The sequence below is a fragment of the Strix uralensis genome, chromosome 4 (genome assembly GCF_047716275.1).
Source record: "Strix uralensis isolate ZFMK-TIS-50842 chromosome 4, bStrUra1, whole genome shotgun sequence".
In the NCBI taxonomy this organism is placed as follows: Eukaryota; Metazoa; Chordata; class Aves; order Strigiformes; family Strigidae; genus Strix; species Strix uralensis.
The window spans coordinates 108,356,138-108,377,596 of NC_133975.1; the positions used below are offsets into that span (position 1 = coordinate 108,356,138).

Sequence of the window (21,459 nt, forward strand, 5' to 3'; positions counted from 1 at the left end):
TGAAATGTGTCTTGATGGCAGAGATGAACTCACTTGTTACTTTCATTGAGTTCTTGCTCTTCTCCCCTCAACTTTCCTCCAGCCAAAAAATATGCTGTAGGCTTAAGTTTGTGGTTTTAATGCTGCAAATTGCACCCAGCTCAAAAGCATTTAGCACAGACATTGCTACTGCTGCATGAAATAATTCAAACAATAACACATGGTTGGAATTGAGATGGCCCCAGGCTCTGTTCCTTGTCTCACCTTGGAGAAGGCACTTTGATCTTCTCAGCTGTAAAATGAGAAAAGCAATACTTGTTGCAGAAAAGCATACTTCGGCAAAGAATGGATTGAGAGCAACCCTGAGGAGAAGGACTTGAGGGTGTTGGTTGACAAGAAGGTCAACATGACCCGGCAATGTGTATTTGCAGCCCAGAAAGCCAACCGTATCCTGGGCTGCATCAAAAGCAGTGTGACCAGCAGGTCAGGGGAGGTGATTCTCCCCCTCTACTCCACTCTCATGAGACCCCACCTGGAGTACTGTGTTCAGCTCTGGGGCCCCCAGCATAAGAAGGACATGGACCTGCTCAAGCGGGTTCAGAGGAGGCCACAGTCAGGGGGCTGGAGCACCTCCCTTATGAGGACAGGCTGAGAGAGTTGGGGTTGTTCAGCCTGGAGAAGGGAAGGCTCCAGAGAGACTTTATAGTGGCCTTCCAGTACTTAATGGGGGCCTACAGGAAAGATGGGGAGGGACTTTTTACAAGGGCATGTAGAGATAGGACAAGGGGTGGTGGATTTAGATTAGATATAAGGAAGAAATTCTTTACTGTGAGAGTGGTGAGGCACTGGAACAGGTTGCCCAGAGAAGCTGTGGCTGCCCTCTCCCTGGAATTGTTCAAGGCCAGGTTGGACGGGGCTTTGAACAACCTGGTCTAGTGGAAGGTGTCCCTGCCCATGGTAGGGGGTTGAAACGAGATATTCTTTAAGGTCCCTTCCAAGCCAAACCATTCTGTGATTCTATGATTGTTCCCTATTATAAGCTTTAAGCTTCTTGTATAAGAATTGCAATGTTGGCATTTATTACAAGTCATGGCTGTGGGTTGTCATGGTTCTGGTGCTGGATTTTCTAAAGGTGAGCATCTATGTGGTTATACTAACCTACATTTTGTTTCATGTTAATAAATTAAACTATATACTCATTGGGTTAATTTCCACTAATGTAATTCCACAAGTGAGTATAGAGACTGGTTCCTTGTGGTTTGGAAAACTGAAAAGAAGGAACATAGGGGACTAAAATCTACTTCTATGCCTATCCAGGGAAATTTTTATAAATATCTCAAGGTTGATAACGGCTAGGGGAATGGAAAGAGTGTTAGCTGGCTGCATTGCAGACACTAAAAAAACCTTTTGTGGTGTAAGCAGACATCTATCTTGCCCCACTCGTATTAATTTATTCCCACAAATGTAATCTTCCTCCCCAGCATGTAAACCTGTTCATGTAACTGTAGTAATGCACTATCTGAAATTGGGGTCAAAAGCCTGGAGGCTTATCAGATGTGCCATTTTTGTATCTAAAAAGATACAAAATCTGAAATCAGAAAAATACCCTCAATGCAGTCCTGGAAGACATTGAGTAGTGCAGCCTAACCAACAGAACTGAGAAACACATGAGTTAAATTAAGGGTGTGAGTAGTGCAGCTGTAGTTATGGGACTATGTCTGTGCTTGAAGCTAAGAATATACTTGAAGCTAAGAATATGCTCAAATATTTTTTCCCAGACTGAGCTACAGTGCTCTGCAACTAGTAGGACCAAGTATTTTCATTGTCTCTTCATCCATGGAGCTTCTGTCCTGCTCGCTTACGTGTGTTTACATAGTTGGCACAATTTTGTTGAAGAGACACTGGGATTTGTCAAAGCCCAAGGTGAAAAAGATCAGGACATAGGATTTCTAAGGACTGATTTTTGAGACAGCGTAAAGATTTGTAATTCTCTCAGATGGCTTGTAATCTGTAGTAGTGCATTAATGAGTGGATTTTTTGTATGCCTTGAAGAAACTTTAGGGGCACAGTCTTGCTATTTGTGCACCTATACAACCCAAGTGATTGAGCATTCCTTCCAAAATTCACATTTGTTAAAAGACTTGACATTTGGCTAGTGAACTGCAAAAGGATTACTTTCTCTGATGTAGTGCTGGAGACTTCCTGACAACCAGAGTAAAGCTTCTAATGCCTCAGGGACTTCCTATGGGGAGTGAAAATCCATAGAGCCTCTTAACACTTTGATTTAAATGTAGACCTTAATTTTAGGCTTTTGCTGGCAATTTAAATTATGTATTGGTTACATTTCCACTGGGGTTTCAGTAAGTAAATTTTGTCAAACAAGTATAAAAGGTCATTCTAGTTGATTCATAAATAATAATAGCTGACCTAATGAAATATCTACTTTCTCCTCTTTGGTATTTCTCAAATACTGTGAAGGTCTCCCAATTCTTCCATGTAAATCTTTCCTATATGACCTACTATGTTTTATCAAAAATGTTTCCCTGTATTAGATTTGGAAGGAGAGGGAGATGGAGCAAGAGTAAAAAAGAAAAATAATATCTTCAAATTATGTCAGAATTCAAAATGGATCCTAAATCTGTTATGACATCTCAGTTTGCATGTATTTATGTAGCTGCTCTATTTGAGTCCTGACATTTCCAGAAGTTCTTAATTGGCAATGTTTCTCCAAACTATCTGAAAGTTGTGTTATAAGAAGTTAACATACCTAACTGTTCATTTCAAGGTTAAAAAAAATCAGATAGAAATATATATGTTTTCTTCACTTTACATAGACTTAGAGTGGTTATTCTGGCAGTACTTGAAAGTATAAAAGAGGATAAAAACATAAGCAGTTTGGGTATCTCTTAGTCCTACTGAAATGCTGATAAATATCATTATAACTCATCATTGAACAGAAAATACTTTAGGGATATAAAATAGTGACATTCTCTGCTGTCTGTCAATCGTCACTGTAGCATTTACAATCAGAAGCCATGTGGGAATCACATGCTCTAATCCCATGCCTATAAAGAGAAGACCAAAACACTGTTCTGTGCTTCTTTCAACACATATCACCTATATACAATTACTTTATTTGTACAACTGTTTGTATTTCATGTTACTTCTATTGAATAAAGCACTGGTACAAATAAATATTTTGAACGCAGCTGAGATGGCAAGAAGTGCAATGCAGTCAACAAATCCCAGGTGAGTATGATCAGCATCTAGCTCCTCTTGGCTTAAGCTTAAGCAACTGTCTAGCTCAAAAGTGGAAGCTTCTCTGGTTTATTTTTCTCCACTGTTCCAGCAACAGCAGGCAGTTCCTTATTGTGCAGGATTTGAGTGTGGCAGGGTTTTTGGTAGCGGTGGAGGGTCTACAGAGGTGGCCCACTGTGAAAAGCTTCTTGAAGTTCCACAAGCTTCAAGTTGGACCCACCTCTGGCCAAGGCCAAGCCACTTAGTGATGGTGGGGTGCACCTCTGTGATAACATATTTAAGAAGGGAAACCAGAGACGGGGTTGGGACTTTGAGGAGGAGTTACAAGAAGGACATCTGTGTGAACACCAAGGTCAGTGGAAGAAAGGAGGAAGAAGGGGGGTGCACCAAAGCACAAAGCCCCCTTGTATCCTGTGGTTTAGATAGCAGGGCTGCCCTCCCTGCCACCCATGGAGGTCACCGGAGGAGCAGAGATTTGCCTGCAGCCTGTGGAGGACACCCAGGACCCTGTGGGAAGAAGAAGCCCCCGCTGTTGTAGTTAGGTGTTGGGAGGACTGCAACACATGGAGGTGACCCACGCCAGAGCATCTTGAGAAGAATGCATCCCATGGGGAGGACTTGTGATGGAGAAAAGTTTGTGGAGGACTGTCTCCTGTGAGAGGGGAACCATATGGAGTAGGGGGAATAATGCATAGGAGTGCTTCCCCCTGCCTTGGAGGAAGAAGTGGTGGACTGACTGCACCCCCCATCCCTTGCCTCTGCCTCAGGGAAGGAGATAGAGATACTGGGAACAAAACTGAACCTGGAAAGAAGGGAGGGGTGGGGGGAGGTGTTTTTAAGGTATGGTAGCTTCTCACTGTCCCATTCTGTGTGTTAAGTGTCGTTATCATTAGTGTTTTGAATTAAAGCAATGTCCTTTTTTCTTCTACTAAGGAGCCTGTCTTTTGCCCGTGACAGTTAATGGGTGGGCGACACCCACCCCCCCCCACCCACCCCCCCCTAATCTCCATTCCTGAGCCTTTTGATTAATTTTTCTTCTTCCCAGCGCTGGGGGGGAAGGGGTGGGTGCTCAGTTGGCTCAAACCACGACACCTATTCACTGTGCTTTTCCCTGTTCAGTTCTGTAGCTCCTTAGATGTGAAGATTTCAGTTTCTCCAACCTAAGCTTATTCTAAAGGCTGACAGTGGAAGAACTGCTGTTTGAAAGTATTTCCTGAAATGTTAACATGTCATTTCCTTTTCTTAAATTGAACTCTATTTCTAGTTGATGCTTGTTTATCCGACAAGAATTATTTCTCCCACCCTCCAAAATACATGGATGGTTGCCATGTTTTCCTCACATCCACTTTGGCTGTAGTTAACTAAGCTAGGTAAATATAACCATTTTTTCCTCTTACAAATCCATTTCTCACCTTCTTAATTATTTATGGCTTTTCCGTGAACTCCATCTGGTTTGACTAATAAAGGCAAAGCTGAATATAATATTCTGTGGCTTTATTGCATCAGAGCACCATGGAAAAGGTTTATTGTATTTTTTTTTTCCTTTCAGTTCATCTTCATATGCAGTCTGAAATGCTGCCATCTTATTCTGCAGGCTCATATTGAGTTTGTCCATCATGCTATAATTTGTAGGCTGGGTTGGCATGCTCCTTCATATATTTCACGCTTTCCTACTCTTTTCCCATCAACATAATACATATCCTAATGAGCCTCTGCTGAAACTCATCCTTCCACAGAAGATGCCAATAGCCAATTGGATAACACTGGACAAGTTTTGGCCAAATGAGTTCATAAGGAGTAGTCAGTACAGAAAACCAAAAAGAGATTGTCAAGGGGAGAGGTGTGGTGTTTGCCTCCATCTGGACTACAGAATTTCTTCTACCCCAAACCTGAATATGATAGAAAGCTTCTGTGTTACATGAAAGATCCTTGCCTGAGCTGAGGGGCTTTTAGTGTGCTGTTGACAACCTGGATAGTAACATTTCTTTCTGAGCTGATGGCATCTCTTGCTGCAGGACATTGGCCCTGCCCAGGTTGACTGTGCCTGCCAGCTGCATTGGTTATACAGACAAATTTCTGAAACACCTGACAACTCTGAAGCAGTGGAGTGAACTGAAGTGGTGGTGGGCTGAATTCATACACCTGGAAAACACTGCAGTTCTGGGTGACAGAAACTGGGTCTTATAGTTTGATTTGAAATTTCAGCTTTCCTCCTGGCATGAAAAATATTATGAGGTTTTTTGAGTTTTGTTTATAGAGGCTTTGAAAGAGATTTTAGATCTCCATGAACTATCTTAGTAGAACTTTGTTACCACCTGTTGCTTTCTGCAGTCAGTCCTTTTATTTCCTTGTGCCTTCTTTCATGGCTTAGTATTCACAAATTGGCTTATTTCCTTGGATGGTTAGTGACAATGGAAGTATAAGGGAAGACAGCTAGAGCACTCATAAAATTGCAGTGTAATGCATGCTAGTTTAGAGACATGAATAGGTGGGTCCAAAAGGTTTTTTTTAGACCCTATACTGTGGCTTGAAGAGAAAAGGAAAAATTCTTTGCCTTGACCATAACACTTCCAAAATCTCAATCAAGTTTTGGTTAGTGTAATAAACTGATTAATCAAGATTTTCTCAGACAAATCCATCTCACTGAGTGTTATAGGTGTTCCCTGGAAAAGAAAATCAGTATCAATACATGCTACTGGGAGGACCTATAATGGTCCTCAGTCTTGTATAAACCACTTTCACTTAATTTAGCACTGGATGTTTTGGGAGAACATCTAGTGACAGCCTCAAATATCAAACTCGGTGGAGATTAATAAAGAATTGATACTTGAAAGTTGTCAGTAGGGGGACAGGTTCTCCAAGCCTTGAAGGAACTTCCATTGCTCAAAATGTTGATCTTAGCATTGAGTGCTTGGAAGTTCCTACCTAGTGAAACACTTTCTCCTTTAGGTAAAGCTATTTTGAAGTTTTTCTCAAAGCAGCTTTCATAGCATCTGGACTTTGTGGCCCTGTTTGACTTTCACAGTTCATGTTTAGACCTACAAAGATTGCTTATGTTGCACTGGTCAACAATTTCCTTCCAGCAATCATAAACCATTAGGAGTCCTGGCTGATGATGCTAGATCTGTCTCTTGTTTTTCTGTCTCTGACCATAAAGCTCATCTGTGGTCTCAGGCAGTTCTGGATGATAACATCATTCCTTGATAACAGCCTTTGTGACAAGGCTGCATTCAGCAGTTGCTTGTTAACTCCTAGGGCACTCTCATATGGGTCCACTGTGTTAACCCCATTGCCCAGTGAATATATAAGATTCTTAAGGGTATAGCAATGGCAAACCAATCTCTTGTATTTTCAGCAGGCTGATGATACATAGGTTCATGTCTTCATCTCTTCTTATCCAACACAAGCAGCTAAAAGACTGACCTGACATCTAATGGAAATTTTCCAGTCAGGTGTAATAATAATGTGAATCTGGGAATGATTGGTGGTAAAGATAGACTGAGCAAAACAGCTGAAATACATGCCAGAGGCTGTGCATTCCCATAAGGTGGTGGATATAGAGTAAATCACAGGAAAGCCAAGTTGATAACTGTTCAAGATCAAGGTAGATTAACAGCAGTGTTTAGAAAATCAGTAGCAGAAAAATAAAACTTTCTCATCCCCATTCATCACAAGGTGAGCCTTCTCTTTCACATGCAGAGCTTGCTATTGCCATCCACCATTTTTCTACTTTAGAAGTAAACTGACCAACATGCTCCATTTATTTTCAATTGATAGCAATTCTGGAACTACTATTAAGGTGTCTGCCAACATGTTAAATGAGGTACGGTGCAAACAGCATATGACACTGGTACTTGAGAACTTGCATTTTTTATTTGTAAACATCCGGGGAGACTAGAAGATCCTGGCTCTAAAAGCCTTAAGGGATATGGGGCTGGTCTGCCTGAGCTCTGACATCACTTGCCAGTTAGATTCAGTAGGACAATCAATACTAAAACCTCTTTGGTGTAATGAAGATGGCTGGATGGCTCCATAAGAGGACTGAAGCACTAATTGGACCATATTTGCTACCTTTTGGGGTAATCTCCAAGGACTCTTTATTGCCCTGGCTTTCTGGAAAAGAGCTAGAAAAGCAGAGAACCTGCATGTGGACATGTAGTTATTAGAGAACATCTTACTGTTCATTAATATAAGTTGTCTGACATTGTGCTTCCATTGATTTAAATATCTAGCAGGGCACAGAGATTCCATATATGCTTTAAATTTTCTTCTCCCTTTATTTATTTATATTGAACAAGTAGGTCATTTCTTTACTCCAACCGCAATAGTTCTGGCTAGTCTTTAAATAACTTGAATAGGAGTCTATAGACTCTGCTGTTGCTACTTATGACTTCTACCCATGCCCCTCCTGCTTGTAACATCATTTGCTGTTCAAGAGAGAAAACCTCTTTTGGCTCTGCTGGGACTTTGAGGTTTTTTGTGCAGAAAGTGATTAGCAATGAGTTTTCTCAGTCTGGGCTTTCTTTGTGTCCATTCAGTCAACAATCAATGAAGATAACTTGAATTCTGTTGTCATACCTCCCACCGCCTGATGGCTCTCAGCGCATCATCCGTACCAAAGTCAAATCACTTCTGCTCTCACTGGGGCCACTTTTTCTGATTGCTCTCTTCTGACTGTTTTAAAGATAGATGCCCTAAGCTCTGACCTTGGCTTTTCTTTCTCTCAGTCCAGGACTTCCCATCCTCCTCCAGCTATGTCCTTACAGTTAATGAGTCTCCTCATTCATTTATTCTGTCTCCTTGCAAGTATTTTTAGACTGTGGTTGTCTCCCTTGAGTTAGCTATTTCTTAAACAAGATAAATGCTATTTCACGTCATCTCTTCTCATATGTTCCCTGTGCCTTCTTACTTGAGACTCTTCATGTTTTAACTCTATAACCTCTGAGGATATTCAATGAAGACCTTTTGCATGCAGGCCTTGAGGGCTGCCCAATACTGTAGTATGAAGAGGAAAACCATCTACTTATTTTGTATGAGATTCTTACTATACATAAGAACAGACTTCTTGAGGTTTACTTCACAATTGCATCCCCTAATTTTCTCTATACTGTCGTTGCAAAGACTTCTGAGACCTCAGAGGTGGCACCATTTTTTCAGGTAGCCACACCTAAAAGAGGCTAGCCACTAAACAAAAGTCTATGGTTTCTGTGCAAGGTCTTAAGCAACAGGGAGATTTTACTTGAGCCACTGACATTATCAGAGAAGAAATGATGCTCATCTGATTTTCTAAAGCCAGAGAAGCCCTAAGTGTTTTATTTTCAAAATCTTTATAAGTATTTAGACATTGTCACAAGAAATCATGTTCCAAAATGTATTTGCTATCACAGCTGCTATTTAATAAAATGCAAATAATAAGCAATGGCTCTCTGAGCACAGAAAATGAGAAGCTTTCATTATTTATCCTTATAAAACTTCAGAGCCATTGAACAGGTTTAGAATTTGTGACATTATCATTGAGCTCAGCCTTCATTTACTAAATCATAGCTAAGAGCAAAGGTTCTGTTCATAGTTGTTGAGCCCTGTTACATTTTCTTGCCAAGAATTTCTATAAGTGGATGCACAGGTATGACAAAGAAGGAATGTCAAGGCAGCTGGATAATTAAAGAACTACTCTCAACTGTTTCTGCAGAAGTACACTCCACCCCAAACAGGGCAGTCCACACACTTGAGAATGAGTGGAAAAATAAGCCAATATACAGGGTCAGTCTAATGTTACATTTTTATAGCTCTTTTCATCCCAGAGGATCGTAACTGTAAAGGCTGTATCCATCTGAAAGTCCCACCACTATTGCTGAAATCCAGTAGTTTGTTGCAAAGGAACCATTTAGCTGCATAAAATGGCGATGCAGCAATTTACAGCCAGGAACACAGGTGTCTGACAGAAAGAATAATTGTGTGGAACTGTGCTGCAGTTACTCAAACTGGGATCTCTCTGTGCTTCAGCAAGGGCTAAGACTTCATGAAGGGCAGACAGCTGTGACCCTGGCACAGGGGCCAGGCATGATCCAACCCTGGTGTGAAGAGGCAACAGGCTTCATGGACAACTAATCCTTGTTGTGCTGCTTTGGGGCTGTCCTTGCAGAGCAGCCCCCCAAAACTGTGAGTTGGTTGTGCCCTCCTCAGCGTGTGGCCCCGAAGAGCTCACAGCCTGAGGCAGCGTGGCAACAGGCGCCGAGTGCCACGAGCTGCCCGAGACTGCAGTGTCAATCAAATGCCAAAAGCAGAGGGCGAGGGTGTCAAACCATAATTTCTGCTGACATGAGGAAGCTGCTGGCTGAAATGTTGGGAGTCTGTTGCCTCTAGAAATATATGAAAAAGAAGAAGTTGGATCAACCGGTCTGTGGAATAAGAATAATCCTGGGAATCCTTCCAAGTCGAGGTGTATGGCACGAGGCGCTGGCTCTGGTTCCAGCGACAAGGTGACTGTCTGCTCACCTTGATGCCATTGTGCCAGTAAGGAATAATTTACATTAAGATGGTGTTTGTGGGTGATGAAAATAGCTTAATTTTCCTGTAGATTTCAGTTGAGGTTGATAGTGTAATTTATAAATAGAAATTAGAATGGGTCTGCAAGTTGGTTATTAGATGCATTTTTAGATTGGTCATTACATTCAAGTAGGAAGGGTGCAAGGCCTTGTCCAAAATCATATGATGAATTACTGGCAAAGCCAGTAAACAAATCCTAACTTTTTCCTTGAACATGTCTGTGTGTATGCTGTAACAAATGTACAGAGACAGCTAATGAACTGTCAAAAAGCACAATACAGCTCATGTAAAAAACCAGAACGGTTTTTATTGTTCACTCTTAGTGAAAATACAGCGTATTACACATGGAAACAGTGGTGCATTCATGCGAACACACACAGTGTGGAAGGATGTATATCCTACATGTTTTAATTATGCAACTAAGAGTTTTTCCGGTATATTTTCATGGTTACTCTGCTCATCACAATAGACTTTGTTATTGATCCAAACGTGTAAACAAGTGTGAAGTGGTGAAGGACAGTTACAAAGCCTGTAGGAATGAGTGTCTCTGTTCTGGCTCGTGAGAGAGAAACACATGGATAAAAGCAGGTGCATTCCCCTACTTAGGATGCATCGAGAGCATTTCTGAGGAAGAAATAACATTTTTCACGGCTTGTCAGCATACTCCCCAGCCTATTAAAGAGAAGCAATGGATTCCTATCTGGCCCACATAAGCTGATGCAGTTTACCAAAATGGAGGCTTCTTGTTGCAGCTGCTGGGGAATCCAGTGCTATGATCCTGTTAGAGATGTCATGGTATCCTTTCTTAAGGCACCTATTAGCATAGGATCTCAGCACTGATCTCGTGGGCTGTTGCTGCAGCTAGAAAACAACTGACACATTAGGCTGATTAATCCCTGTAGTAATTCCATTAACCTCCTTAATGGAGTTATAACATGGGTGAGTTTACCCTTCTGCAGCAATGTGAGAGGGAATTGCCCCAGAGAGCCTATAACTATGGTGTGGCAGGGATGTCTGAGGTAAACATTTTTTTGTTTGTTTTAGTGCAAAGTGAAGCGTCCTGACTGGCTGAAAAACCTCCCTGTCTTCTGGGATTTTGAACTCTTCACAGCACTGAAGGTGCAGGTGCCCCCTGCAAAAGCGTTATGCCTCAGGGCTCAGACACATCAGCGGGGCTCTTGGCACCCTCCTGACAGCTCTGGGTGTCCACACTTCCCTCTCTCTCACAGGCAGGCATAGCCTGCCTCATCACACAGCTTCTTAAACACAGCCTTTTCATTCACCTTTGTGGTTTCCTCTCCTTGTGCCTCTGTCTGATCATGATTTATATGCTTGCTGCTCCCTGTCAGAAGGGCAGCTTTGCCTGGATTGTGTCATTGGGCAAAGGACTGCTAAAAATAAGTAGCAGAGCTACAGTCCTGACATATCATTGCATAGGGAGCAGATCAAGAACAGAAATGAGAAATTCTGGATTTCTCTTCGTTTTCTTCCTGATTTTCTAGCCTGTGGAGAGAAGGTTTACCTGCCGCATTAGCCATGTGCATAGCCTGCTCCTAGGGTATCTTGATTGCATTGCAGTTCTGTCATTAGAGGTTTCTCAGTACTGTGAAGTTACCTCAAGTATATGAGAGCCAAAAAGGCACCCTGCAAAACCCTCCCAAGGAACAGACACCATTTTTACAGTCTACTACAACAGCCCAGGCTCTCTGAAAGCTCCTGCAAGGATTATATAGGGTGGCTAATGGGGCTGGGGGCTGGAGGAGTTGGGCAGGAAGCCACAGGAGGGTCTGACTAATTTTTCTGCTAGTTCAAAGACTGTTGCCACATACACAGGTGATGTGACTACTAAGCTGCAGTATCTCTTCATCTACATGGTTTGTGATCTCTTTGTTAATATGCTAAATTTATTCTGTTTGATAGCTAGTCCTTTCCTCCCACAGAGGCTGCAATCCCAAGAGATGGAGTAGCCCAGCTCTTTAGTGATCCAGGAGACAGTGGGAGAGAACAGGGGAGGTGTTTTGTGCATGGGATGCATACACACGCCCAGGGATTTTATTTCTCTTTCTGCCTACGGTAGTCACTTCCCACATTCAGCACGGGGATGAGAAGTCCTAGCAGCCACCTCTTGCCAAAGACCTCTTGCAGGTTCTCCCTCCAGGGTCGGGGTCTTACCACCATCCCTTTCCGCACCTGGTACCGCGTCTGCCCACGCAGGATCAGCAGCATCTGGTGGCAGCAGAAGCCAGCGCAGGCCAGTCCGATCCCAAGCCAGAGGTAGAGCATGAGAATGACAAACATCTCAGAGCTAAGGAGAGCTCCTGCAGGACAGGAGTATGGGGAGAGGGAGGACAATAAAAGAAAGAGTTTAGACACACCTCACATGCCAGTGTAACAGCCCAGAGAACCGACGAGCTGCCCATAATCTCTGGCCACAAGTGGGGAGTTAGGAGCAAGACAAGCTGGTTGCTCTAACTATATAAAATTGTTTCCTTTGTAACATCTGATGCAATGGATCCTGCTGGGGAAATACTGAAATTATAATGGTCTCCATACACTTCTCCCTTTGCTGTTAATGTGAGGATCTAGATTACAGGGGCAAATTCAGCCAGAAGTGAAACATGTCTGTAAGACTTCAGCACTGTTTTCAAGACTGGTTAATTTATTTAAGGATCTACCTGTTCGTCACAATGAATCTAAGATTTCCAGGTTCCTTTCAAAAAGATATGTGGGTCCTACAGCATGTAGATGCTTCCAGAAGCTTTACTGTGTGCATTAATACTACACAGAAAGATTTGGGATTTCTCTCTCTCAAATCACTATATATCTATATAAAGTATGGTAAAAAAGAAAAATAAATCAGTAATGACTTTTCTACCATTGGGAAAAGGCAGTTTTTACATTAATGCAAGAAACAGAAAGAGAAACCTTTTCAAAATACAATCAAAATTCCTTTTTTAAAGCTGCTGCTAGAATATTCAAAATACTTTGTAGGTCTGAAGCTCCTAGTTCAATGGTTTTTATTTATGCTGAATATATTTAAATAAAAATATTCTGTGGGCCCTTTGCTCTACAATGATTTTAGAACTCCTGGAAAATATTAGTATAATATCAGCTATTACTGAGTGACCTTTCAGTGCATAGGCAGGTGTATACCCATTAAAATAATATTCCCTGTGTGTGCATATGAATGTGTACACACATATTTTGTGTATATTGGCATATTATTAAACACCCATATTTACACACAGGTACACAAAAAAAATGAAACGTGTGTCAATACCAGTATAAATAGCCAATATCCTCTCACTAGTTCCTGTGAGGTTTAGAAATTAAAAAGCTCTCACATGCTCCCGTCCCTCTGAAAGACCATGGGGCAGAAAGACTTGGGCAGGTGAAAGCTCTAGTCACTCAAAGGCCCTGCAAGAGCAATTCTCTGGAGCAGGGGTTGCATGGACAGCAGCATTGTGCTGCCTAGAACAGCTACATGGCTGCTTCAGGTTTTAAGTTCAATACAAGGGTGACTGGATAAGCATCTCTTGCTTCTCTTGTACAGAAGCCCAGATTAGGTGGTGTCATCTGGTTTTGCAATCTGTGAATCCTGGCTTCTCCACCTGGCAGTGCTGTAAGTGAGAGATTGGGGCTGACCCGTGACAATCACATCAAGCTTTGGGCTCAGCCAGCAGGCCCCTCTAAGGATGATTTGTAAGGACACTGACTACAGTCTTGAGCTTTCAGAGATTGTCCTCACTTGAAAAAGGCACAGCAGCCATTCAGTTTTCTTCCTAAATGCAACGTCACCTTTCCCTTCTCATTAGATCCCATTCAGCTCAGTGGGCTTTGCATGCAATACAGCAAGGAAAGAACAAACCCCTTAGGATGATGATAAGTCCTCATACCAATTCTGTTGGAATAACTTAATCCATCAGGTAAGAAGCCCAGAGCCAAATATGGGCTTCTCTGCCCCTCTTTTACTTGACCAGAGCGTGACAGACATTTGTTCTTTCCTACAGCTGATATTCAGATGGGATATAGAGAAAGACAGTTATTTTCTTTAGAGCCTTTGCAAGGCAGCTGTACGCTTTATTTCTATGAGCTGCTGAAATTCAACATCAAGAAAGTAACTACCCTTGTTTCCCCTTACAAATATTAAGAATCTCTGAGCCATGCTTTCCAGACACATGTTTTTTTTTAACCTTTTCTTCAGGTTACCTACATAAAGCATTTTCTATAATTTCTTTTGTAGATCCAATCTGACCCGTGTTTACAAGAATGCTCTCTTTGTCCCTCATCACCACAGTCCATTTTAGTCTCAGATTCACTTTTGCTCTATCTGACCTGGTGTGATCTCAAGCATATTGCCATACATTATCTATGCCAGAAAAGCTGAATCACAGGCTGAAATTATAGACTCTGGGTCAGACTCTGAAATCCACGTCCGAGCACAGTCTGGGCAGAACAAGCCAATTGAATATTTCCCCAGCATGAAAGCAGGGAACACTCAGTTGACATAAGACCAGCAGTTTCACCCTTCATCCTCCTTTACTCCTCCAGTGCAGAGGCCATGATGGAGAAGAAGAAAGGTAAAGTTTTTTCCCTGCTATAGCAATGCTTTCTTTGGGTCCTAGAACAACGTTTAAGTAATAGTTATGTTAGCTGAAAAATATTGGGTGGACAACCCTTCCAGGTAACTATTCCAGGCTGTTTTTCTTTCCTGAACTGGAGGTTAAATGTGCTGGTAGAAACCCAGTAGGGCCTTCCTTCCAAGCAACCAAGACGCCACCCGCCTATGTATTACTTGTGAAGCAGCAGTTCTGACCCCGGATGAGATAAATGTTAGGTGGGAGCTACCAGGAGCTGCTGCCTTTTCAGGGTGTTCTGGCTCCCAGCTCCCAGCCCTGCACCCAGCCCCATTGTGTCCCACTCAAATACTGGCCACATGCTCTCTTTGGCACTGCAATTGCTGACACCAGAGCTGGGGCACTTCAGTGGTTCTTCAAACATATGTCAGGACCCAGTTCAGTGCAGATGAGCCCTCAGAGTCAGAGAGAGAAAATTAATTCTTTGATAATCTCCTCCCACACCCCTGCTCTCTCTCCTATGCTGCTGTGCTAAGCAGAGCTTAGGCACAGGGGAAAATCATTCCCAGTGTTTTTAATGCTAGTGAAGCTCGTGCAACATTATTTACAAAAATTCTTCTACTTGGAAAAATGACTCCATAAAAATGTCATGGCAGAATTTCATGTTTATTGTGTCTCAGTGATTACCATGACAAATCTGCTAATTTGCCAAGTAGAGAGATATTTGTTTGTTTTCAGACGGCAACCCTGCAAACCCAGCCTGGAATCCGAAAAGCAGGCTGGGGCCTCTCTGAGTCCTGTATCCCCAGCAGTGGAGACTCCACGTTCAGATCATAATAAACACTTCTGGTGGTGGTGCATGAGCCAAGACAGACTCTGTGTCCTTCTTCCTGAGCTCAGCTGAATCTGCAAAGCTAAAATATATGGGATACCTATTTTAGTCTAACAAAAGCTGATCTAAGTGTGTGAGGCATGAGCTGCATGGGGGGGAAATGGCATTTTTCTGCAGACGCCTTCAGAGCAGAGTAACAGTCTAGACTGTCTGCATAGTCCCTTCTCTGAGACCAGGTTTTATCTAGCTCTTGGGTTTGAACAGAGAAAGGGTTGAGGTTAGAGTGTTTGAGGGTGTGTTGAAAGGTGAAGAGGCAAGACTGGAAGAGCAGAGGAAGAGTTATGTGAGCAGAATCAGGAGGAGGATGGGGAAGGGTTGTGGAGATTTCTGGAAAGGCAGGAAGAGAGGGGGAAAGGGGGGAGAAGCAGAAGGAAGCACAAGGGATGGGGACAAGAAGAAAGAGGTATATGCTGTTGGTGTGGTCTTGCAAAGAGCAGCCACAGAGAATCTCCCCTAGTTCTCTGTGGACTTGTGTCTCAGACCGGGGTCACAAGAGAGGTGGCTAATCACGTCACATTAACTCATCTCTTGGTTTCTGTTGCCTGAACCCCAATTCTCCTGTGCTGGAAGGATGGCAAGATCTCAGTAAGTTTGTGCTGCCAGGAGGCAGGACGTGGGTGACAGTGGAGGGGGTGAATGGACCTGGATGAAGAGAATATCTCCACTGGGATATGGGGAACCTGCAGACTTGTAGGATACAAAAACCTTCGGACCCTCCACCTCTGCCTGTAGGACAGGCAAAAGATCCCCTCCACCTGCAGTACAATGAGTGAAATCCCTCTCCTCCATTTAATTGCAACACACTCCCTGAACAACACATAGCCCTATTTTATCACCAGCAAGCTGGTTATAGGGCGTTTTCCTGAGCTGAATGCATTAGGAATAGGGCTGTGGCTGTAACCTGGAATGGGTCCCAACCTTTATTAGAGGTGAAGCAAAGTCCTTTGCAAAGGCTGCCTCTAGCCTCCAAAGAGGGATTTGTTGAACACAGCCAGTTGTCCCTCTTGCCCATTTCCCCACCACCACTCCCCACACAGAGTTATCTGAGGAAGATCATGTCCCCCCCACCCCAGGAGCCCTGGAGGAGGAACAAGTTCCTCACCTCTGAGGAAGGAGTCCTTACCTGAGAAGAACTGGCTGATGGAGTGAGGCAGAAGAGTGAGGAAAGCCAGCGGGTTCGCAAAGGACATGGAGAGTGCAGCAGAAATGTAAGCCATGCCTGCCACCAAGGAGTCGAGGCAAGCCAGGGAGGTGTAGAGGCAGAACATGATGAAGTTTCGCATGTTCCTGCTCCCGATGCAGTTCCCTGTGAAGAAACAGTGGTGGTCATGCCTCTGGGTGACTCTGGCACACAGTCTACAGAAGTGAGTGCTGGGCAAGGCTGAGCCAGGGGACCTGCTTCCATCCAGCCAGTCCGCCACCACTTCGGCTCCTTTGCCCAAGTTTAAGCCCTTGCCCAAGTCCTCGGGGGAGCTCTGGATCACAAGGACGTAGTTGCCCAGGGCATTAGCTGAGAGGAAGAGGAAGAGGGCCCCATGCAGCAGAGCAGGAGAGAAAAGTGGGGTGGTGGAAGGGTCTCTGAACATGCTGGGGATGAAGAGAAAGATCTGAAGGACGAAGGTCACTAGGGAGATGCACAAGAAGTAGGCTGGAGCGACAACATTGAGCAACCTGAGAACTAGCATTGCGGATTACGTTCCTGCAGGGGAAAGCAAGGAGAGAAGGAACATCACCGCTCCGGCTGCACACTTCATCCTTCCATTTCCTGCCGGGTCCCGGCCCCGCTGCCTCCGGGAAATGCCCTCCGGGGGCCGCTCTCCCCCGCCGCCGCCCCACGGTCCCGGCTGGGCCGGAGCAAAGGGAGAGCCCGTCGGCAGCAGCCGCTCCCCGGCGCCCGGAGGAGGCACCCCGGCCCCGGCGTCTGCCTCCGGGGAACTTGCAGCAGCGATGCCCCGGAGGGGCTGCGGACGCTGGAGGGGAGAGCCGGCTCCCGCGGTGTACCGGCGATGTGGGCACCGTTCTGCTTGCCTAGCAGAGTCCCTCTGCCAGGCAGGGTCAGTTTTGGTATTGCATGAGAGGAAAAAAGGTGGTGCTGGAGGAAGGGGGAGTGAAATGAAAGAGGGGGGGGAGGAGAAGGGGAGGGGGGAGAGGTTGCTCTAATCCACTGCAATACGGATCAAATCCAATGCTCTAATTTATCCTTTAAAGCCACGGATCTACAGATTACCTCTATGACCGCTGCTCTGCTCTAACGAAATTAGAAAATGCACAAAACAGCTGGTCAAGTGCTGTCCGGATGCAACCTGCGGCGCTGCGCTACCGAGCCGGGGCGGCCCCGCAGCCGCCGGGCGGGCGGACGGGCACCCCCGGCCCCCCCGACCCCGGGGCTCAGCCTGCATCGCCAGGGCACAGGAAAGCCCGGCGGAACAAATGCAACGGGGAGCTAGGTGGGTGGCGGTGCGGGTGCCCCGGCACCCCTTGCACCCCCTCGCTGTCAGCCCCAGGGACTCCCCAGCGCTGCCGGTGTCTGCAGAGCCCCGGCGGCCCGGGGGGGTCGGCCCAACCTCGGCCCCTCGGCGCTGGGGGCTGCACGCCGCCACTTTGCCGTCCCCTTGTCCCCGGGCGCGGCGGGTGCCACCCGGTACCGGCGTGTCTGGCGCCGGCGGAGCCGCCGCTACCTCCCGGCGCGGCGGCCGCCCCCGGCCATGCCAACACCCCCACGGCAGCGGAGCCGGAGCACTGCCCTGCCCTCCTTCTCCATCCTTCTCCCTCTCCCTCGCCCTCGCCCTCGCCTTCTCCCTCGTCCTCGCCCTCTCTTTCTTCTTTCCTGTCCCTCCCGGTTCAGCCTTGTCCCTGTCTCCCCCACGTCCCTGCCCGTGTCTGTCTCTCTCCATCTCCTGCCCTGTCTCTCTCCCTGTCTCTGTCCCTGTCCCTGTTCCTGTCTCTGTGCTTTTCAGCCCTTGTCCTCTCTCCCTCCCTCACTCTTATCTCCCTCTCCCGTCCTGTTCTAGTCCGGTTCTCTCTCCCTCTACTCTGCCCGTGTCCAGTCTCTCCCCTGCCCGTGTCCCTGCCCGTGTCCCCCAGCCGGGCCCCTCCGCCCCGGAGCTGTCCGGTCCCTCCCGCACCCCCCGGAGCTGTCCCTTCAGCACCCCCGGAGCTGTCCCTTCAGCACCCCCCGGAGCTGTCCCTTCAGCACTACCCGCACCCCCTGCGGGTCCCTTCGCCTCCCTCCAAGCACGACCCGGAGCCCTGGGGAGGAGAAGGGTGTGCTTGGGGCCCTGAGGTCCTGACAAGTCCCACAAGGAGAGCAGGGGAGTGGGAAGGGATGTCTTGCCTGCTCCAGCCTGCAGAGCATTTTTCCTTCCCGCAATGTGGGTGAGGGAGACAAGGTGAGGTTTCAGTGTGTCTCCCTGCCACCCCAAAGCTGCTCCTGTTGGAACCAGTATCTGAGGCAAGGGGAAATCTGGGGGAGAGTCTCTGCAGGTTCAAGCTTCCCTGGGTTTTCAGGGCACCTTCGCACAACAGCAGGCAGCTAGGAAAGGCTTTGAGCTGGGCAGGTGGTGCCTGGGCAGTATGACATGCTGGTAGAAGCTTTGCAGACACGTGTTTGCCCTCTGACAGCTGCACACCCTCACCCCACTCTGCCCACCCACGCAGTCCTTGTACTGTCTCCACAGGCGCTGCACACAGCCACTCACTCTCCTACACACCTACGTGCTGCACCCTCCCAGCTCTGATGAAAAGCATCCCTCTCTCCCTCCGCAGACGAGACACCCATGACAGGAGAAAGGGAGAGAAGAGGGCTTCTGGGCTGCAGCTTTGCCCCTGGAGACAGTCAGACTCTGCCTGGTTGAAAGTCAAAGAAAGATGTGTTTAACCTAATCTTAGGGCCTAGGCTTACTGGCCAGCCCTTCAGCACAAACTCTGTTTCTCCAAAAGAGGCTCTCTCTTTGTCTGAAGGTTCAGAGCAAAATTAGAGTGTGTTTCATGTCTCAGTTTGTAGGGAGAGAGGCCTGGAGGAGAGAGTGGCTGTGTTTGTCTTCTGCACGTGCACTAGCATGGAGAGTGGTGACAGCAACCAATTGTTCAAGGGTTCTTTATCAGAAATAACTTTTTTCTCCCAGATAACTTTCATGATTCAAGATTTCTGAGAAAAACAGTGGCAATAATAAAAGCAAGTACAAACCAAGCCTGTAGGCACTGGATCCGCAGTGACGAACAACTAAGAGACACCTTCAGCAGAACTGGAGGGAAAGCTGTTCAGAACCGATCAAGCTTTCACTCCCACCTCCCTCATTCTGCTGTCACGACTAGTGAGAATAAAAATCCTCCAATATTCCCTCAACTCGTCAACTTAAAGTAGTCTGAGCCTTGCAATAGAGAGATGTGACCCAGCCTGGATTTTATCTTTAAATAATCAGACAGTGTTTTCTCCATATTTTAACAGCTTACATCAAAATAATAATAAAAAAATTACAGAGAAACCTTTTCATGTCATGAAAGACTCCTGACTGAAGGGACTGCATCTCATGAAAGACATTAATCCTGCCTGCATAGGGAGCATCATAAGCTGTAGCCAAAGGGAGGGAGGGAGGGAGGGAGGGAGGGAGGGAGGAAGGAAGGAAGGAAGGAAGGAAGGAAGGAAGGAAGGAAGGAAGGAAGGAAGGAAGGAAGGAAGGAAGGAAGGAAGGAAGGAAGGAAGGAAGGAAGGAAGGAAGGAAGGAAGGAAGGGAGGAAGGAAGGAAGGAAGGAAGGAAGGAAGGAAGGAAGGAAGGAAGGAAGGAAGGAAGGAAGGAAGGAAGGAAGGAAGGAAGGAAGGAAGGAAGGAAGGAAGGAAGGAAGGAAGGAAGGAAGGAAGGAAGGAAGGAAGGAAAGAGGAGAGGAGAGGAGAGGAGAGGAGAGGAGAGGAGAGGAGAGGAGAGGAGAGGAGAGGAGAGGAGAGGAGAGGAGAGGAGAGGAGAGGAGAGGAGAGGAGAGGAGAGGAGAGGAGAGGAGAGGAGAGGAGAGGAGAGGAGAGGAGAGGAGAGGAGAGGAGAGGAGAGGAGAGGAGAGGAGAGGAGAGGAGAGGAGAGGAAGGAGAAAGGAAGGGAAGGGAAGGAAGGGGAAGGGAAGGGAAGGGAAGGGAAGGGAAGGGAAGGGAAGGGAAGGGAAGGAAGGGAAGGGAAGGGAAGGGAAGGGAAGGGAAGGGAAGGGAAGGGAAGGGAAGGGAAGGGAAGGGAAGGGAAGGGAAGGAAGGAAAGGAAAGGAAAGGAAAGGAAAGGAAAGGAAAGGAAAGGAAAGGAAAGGAAAGGAAAGGAAAGGAACGTGACTCAAGTTAATGTTTTTGGTTTGGAAAGGAAAGGAAAGGAAAGGTTTGTTTTTGTTTTTGGTTTTGTTGTTGGTTTGGTTGTAATGTTTTTGGTTAATTGTTGTTTGGTTGGTAGTTTGTTGGTTGGGTGTTGTTTGGGTGAAGGAAAGGAAAGGAAAGGAAAGGACCTGTTTTCCACTGGAATGGAAGAATGGTGAAGCAGATTATCCCTCACATTCTCATTAAAATGCTCCTGCAAATTGATGCTTATGATTTGTCAGTGTCAAAATACTGGCTTCACATTTTAGAATATAGTAAAAAAAAATTTCCTCTTTCAGTGCTGTTGTGTTGATATGATGAGCTGTTGGCAGGATGGGGGAGAAGTTGTCTGGGGATGAATTTGCCTATGCATGTGCATGTGTATATAAGAAAGAGATGGGTAAATAAAGAGATTAGCACAGGGAGTAAGTGAATAGTGAGAACAGTAGTTAATTTGGAGCCAGCATTAAAAAGTAACAATATTTACTGCAGGAACTTGATTTTCTCCTTCTGTAAAATCAACATCAGGAGACAACTTGGATGTGTGGCACTCAGAAACACTATCTCCCTTTTCCTTCTCTATGGAGACAGAGTTTCCCTGGACAGAGTCCGGTTGTGATCACTTTGCCTATGTGTCAAGACTTTCCTATCTTTTGAATAGGATAGGCATATACTATATCCCTTTCTCTGGAAGACCTTGACAGCTGGGCACGAGGAACGCCTATAAGAGTAATTTATTGTTCTTATTACCTACTGTGCAGATGTTCTCCAGAAATTAGCACAGCATACTGCAGCCAGTCCCTCTGTCTCACCCCAGCCTTGACGTCACTGAGTGTCACCACTCCCCTCTCCCCTGCTGGCCAGTTGTGTGGAGGGGCTTT

The 21,459-nt window shown here is 45.8% G+C and overlaps 1 protein-coding gene across 1 annotated transcript; it reads right to left on the reverse strand.

Moving 5' to 3' along the window:
* Positions 1–10,070: 10,070 nt before the first annotated feature.
* Positions 10,071–17,289, reverse strand: ZDHHC22 (zDHHC palmitoyltransferase 22). The gene is made up of 2 exons (XM_074865222.1): positions 16,376–17,289; positions 10,071–12,101 (listed from the first exon to the last, which is right to left on the reverse strand). The coding sequence occupies exons 1-2, from the start codon at positions 16,935–16,937 to the stop codon at positions 11,836–11,838; spliced, it is 828 nt and encodes a 275-aa protein (XP_074721323.1). The 5' UTR covers positions 16,938–17,289; the 3' UTR covers positions 10,071–11,835.
* Positions 17,290–21,459: the final 4,170 nt, after the last annotated feature.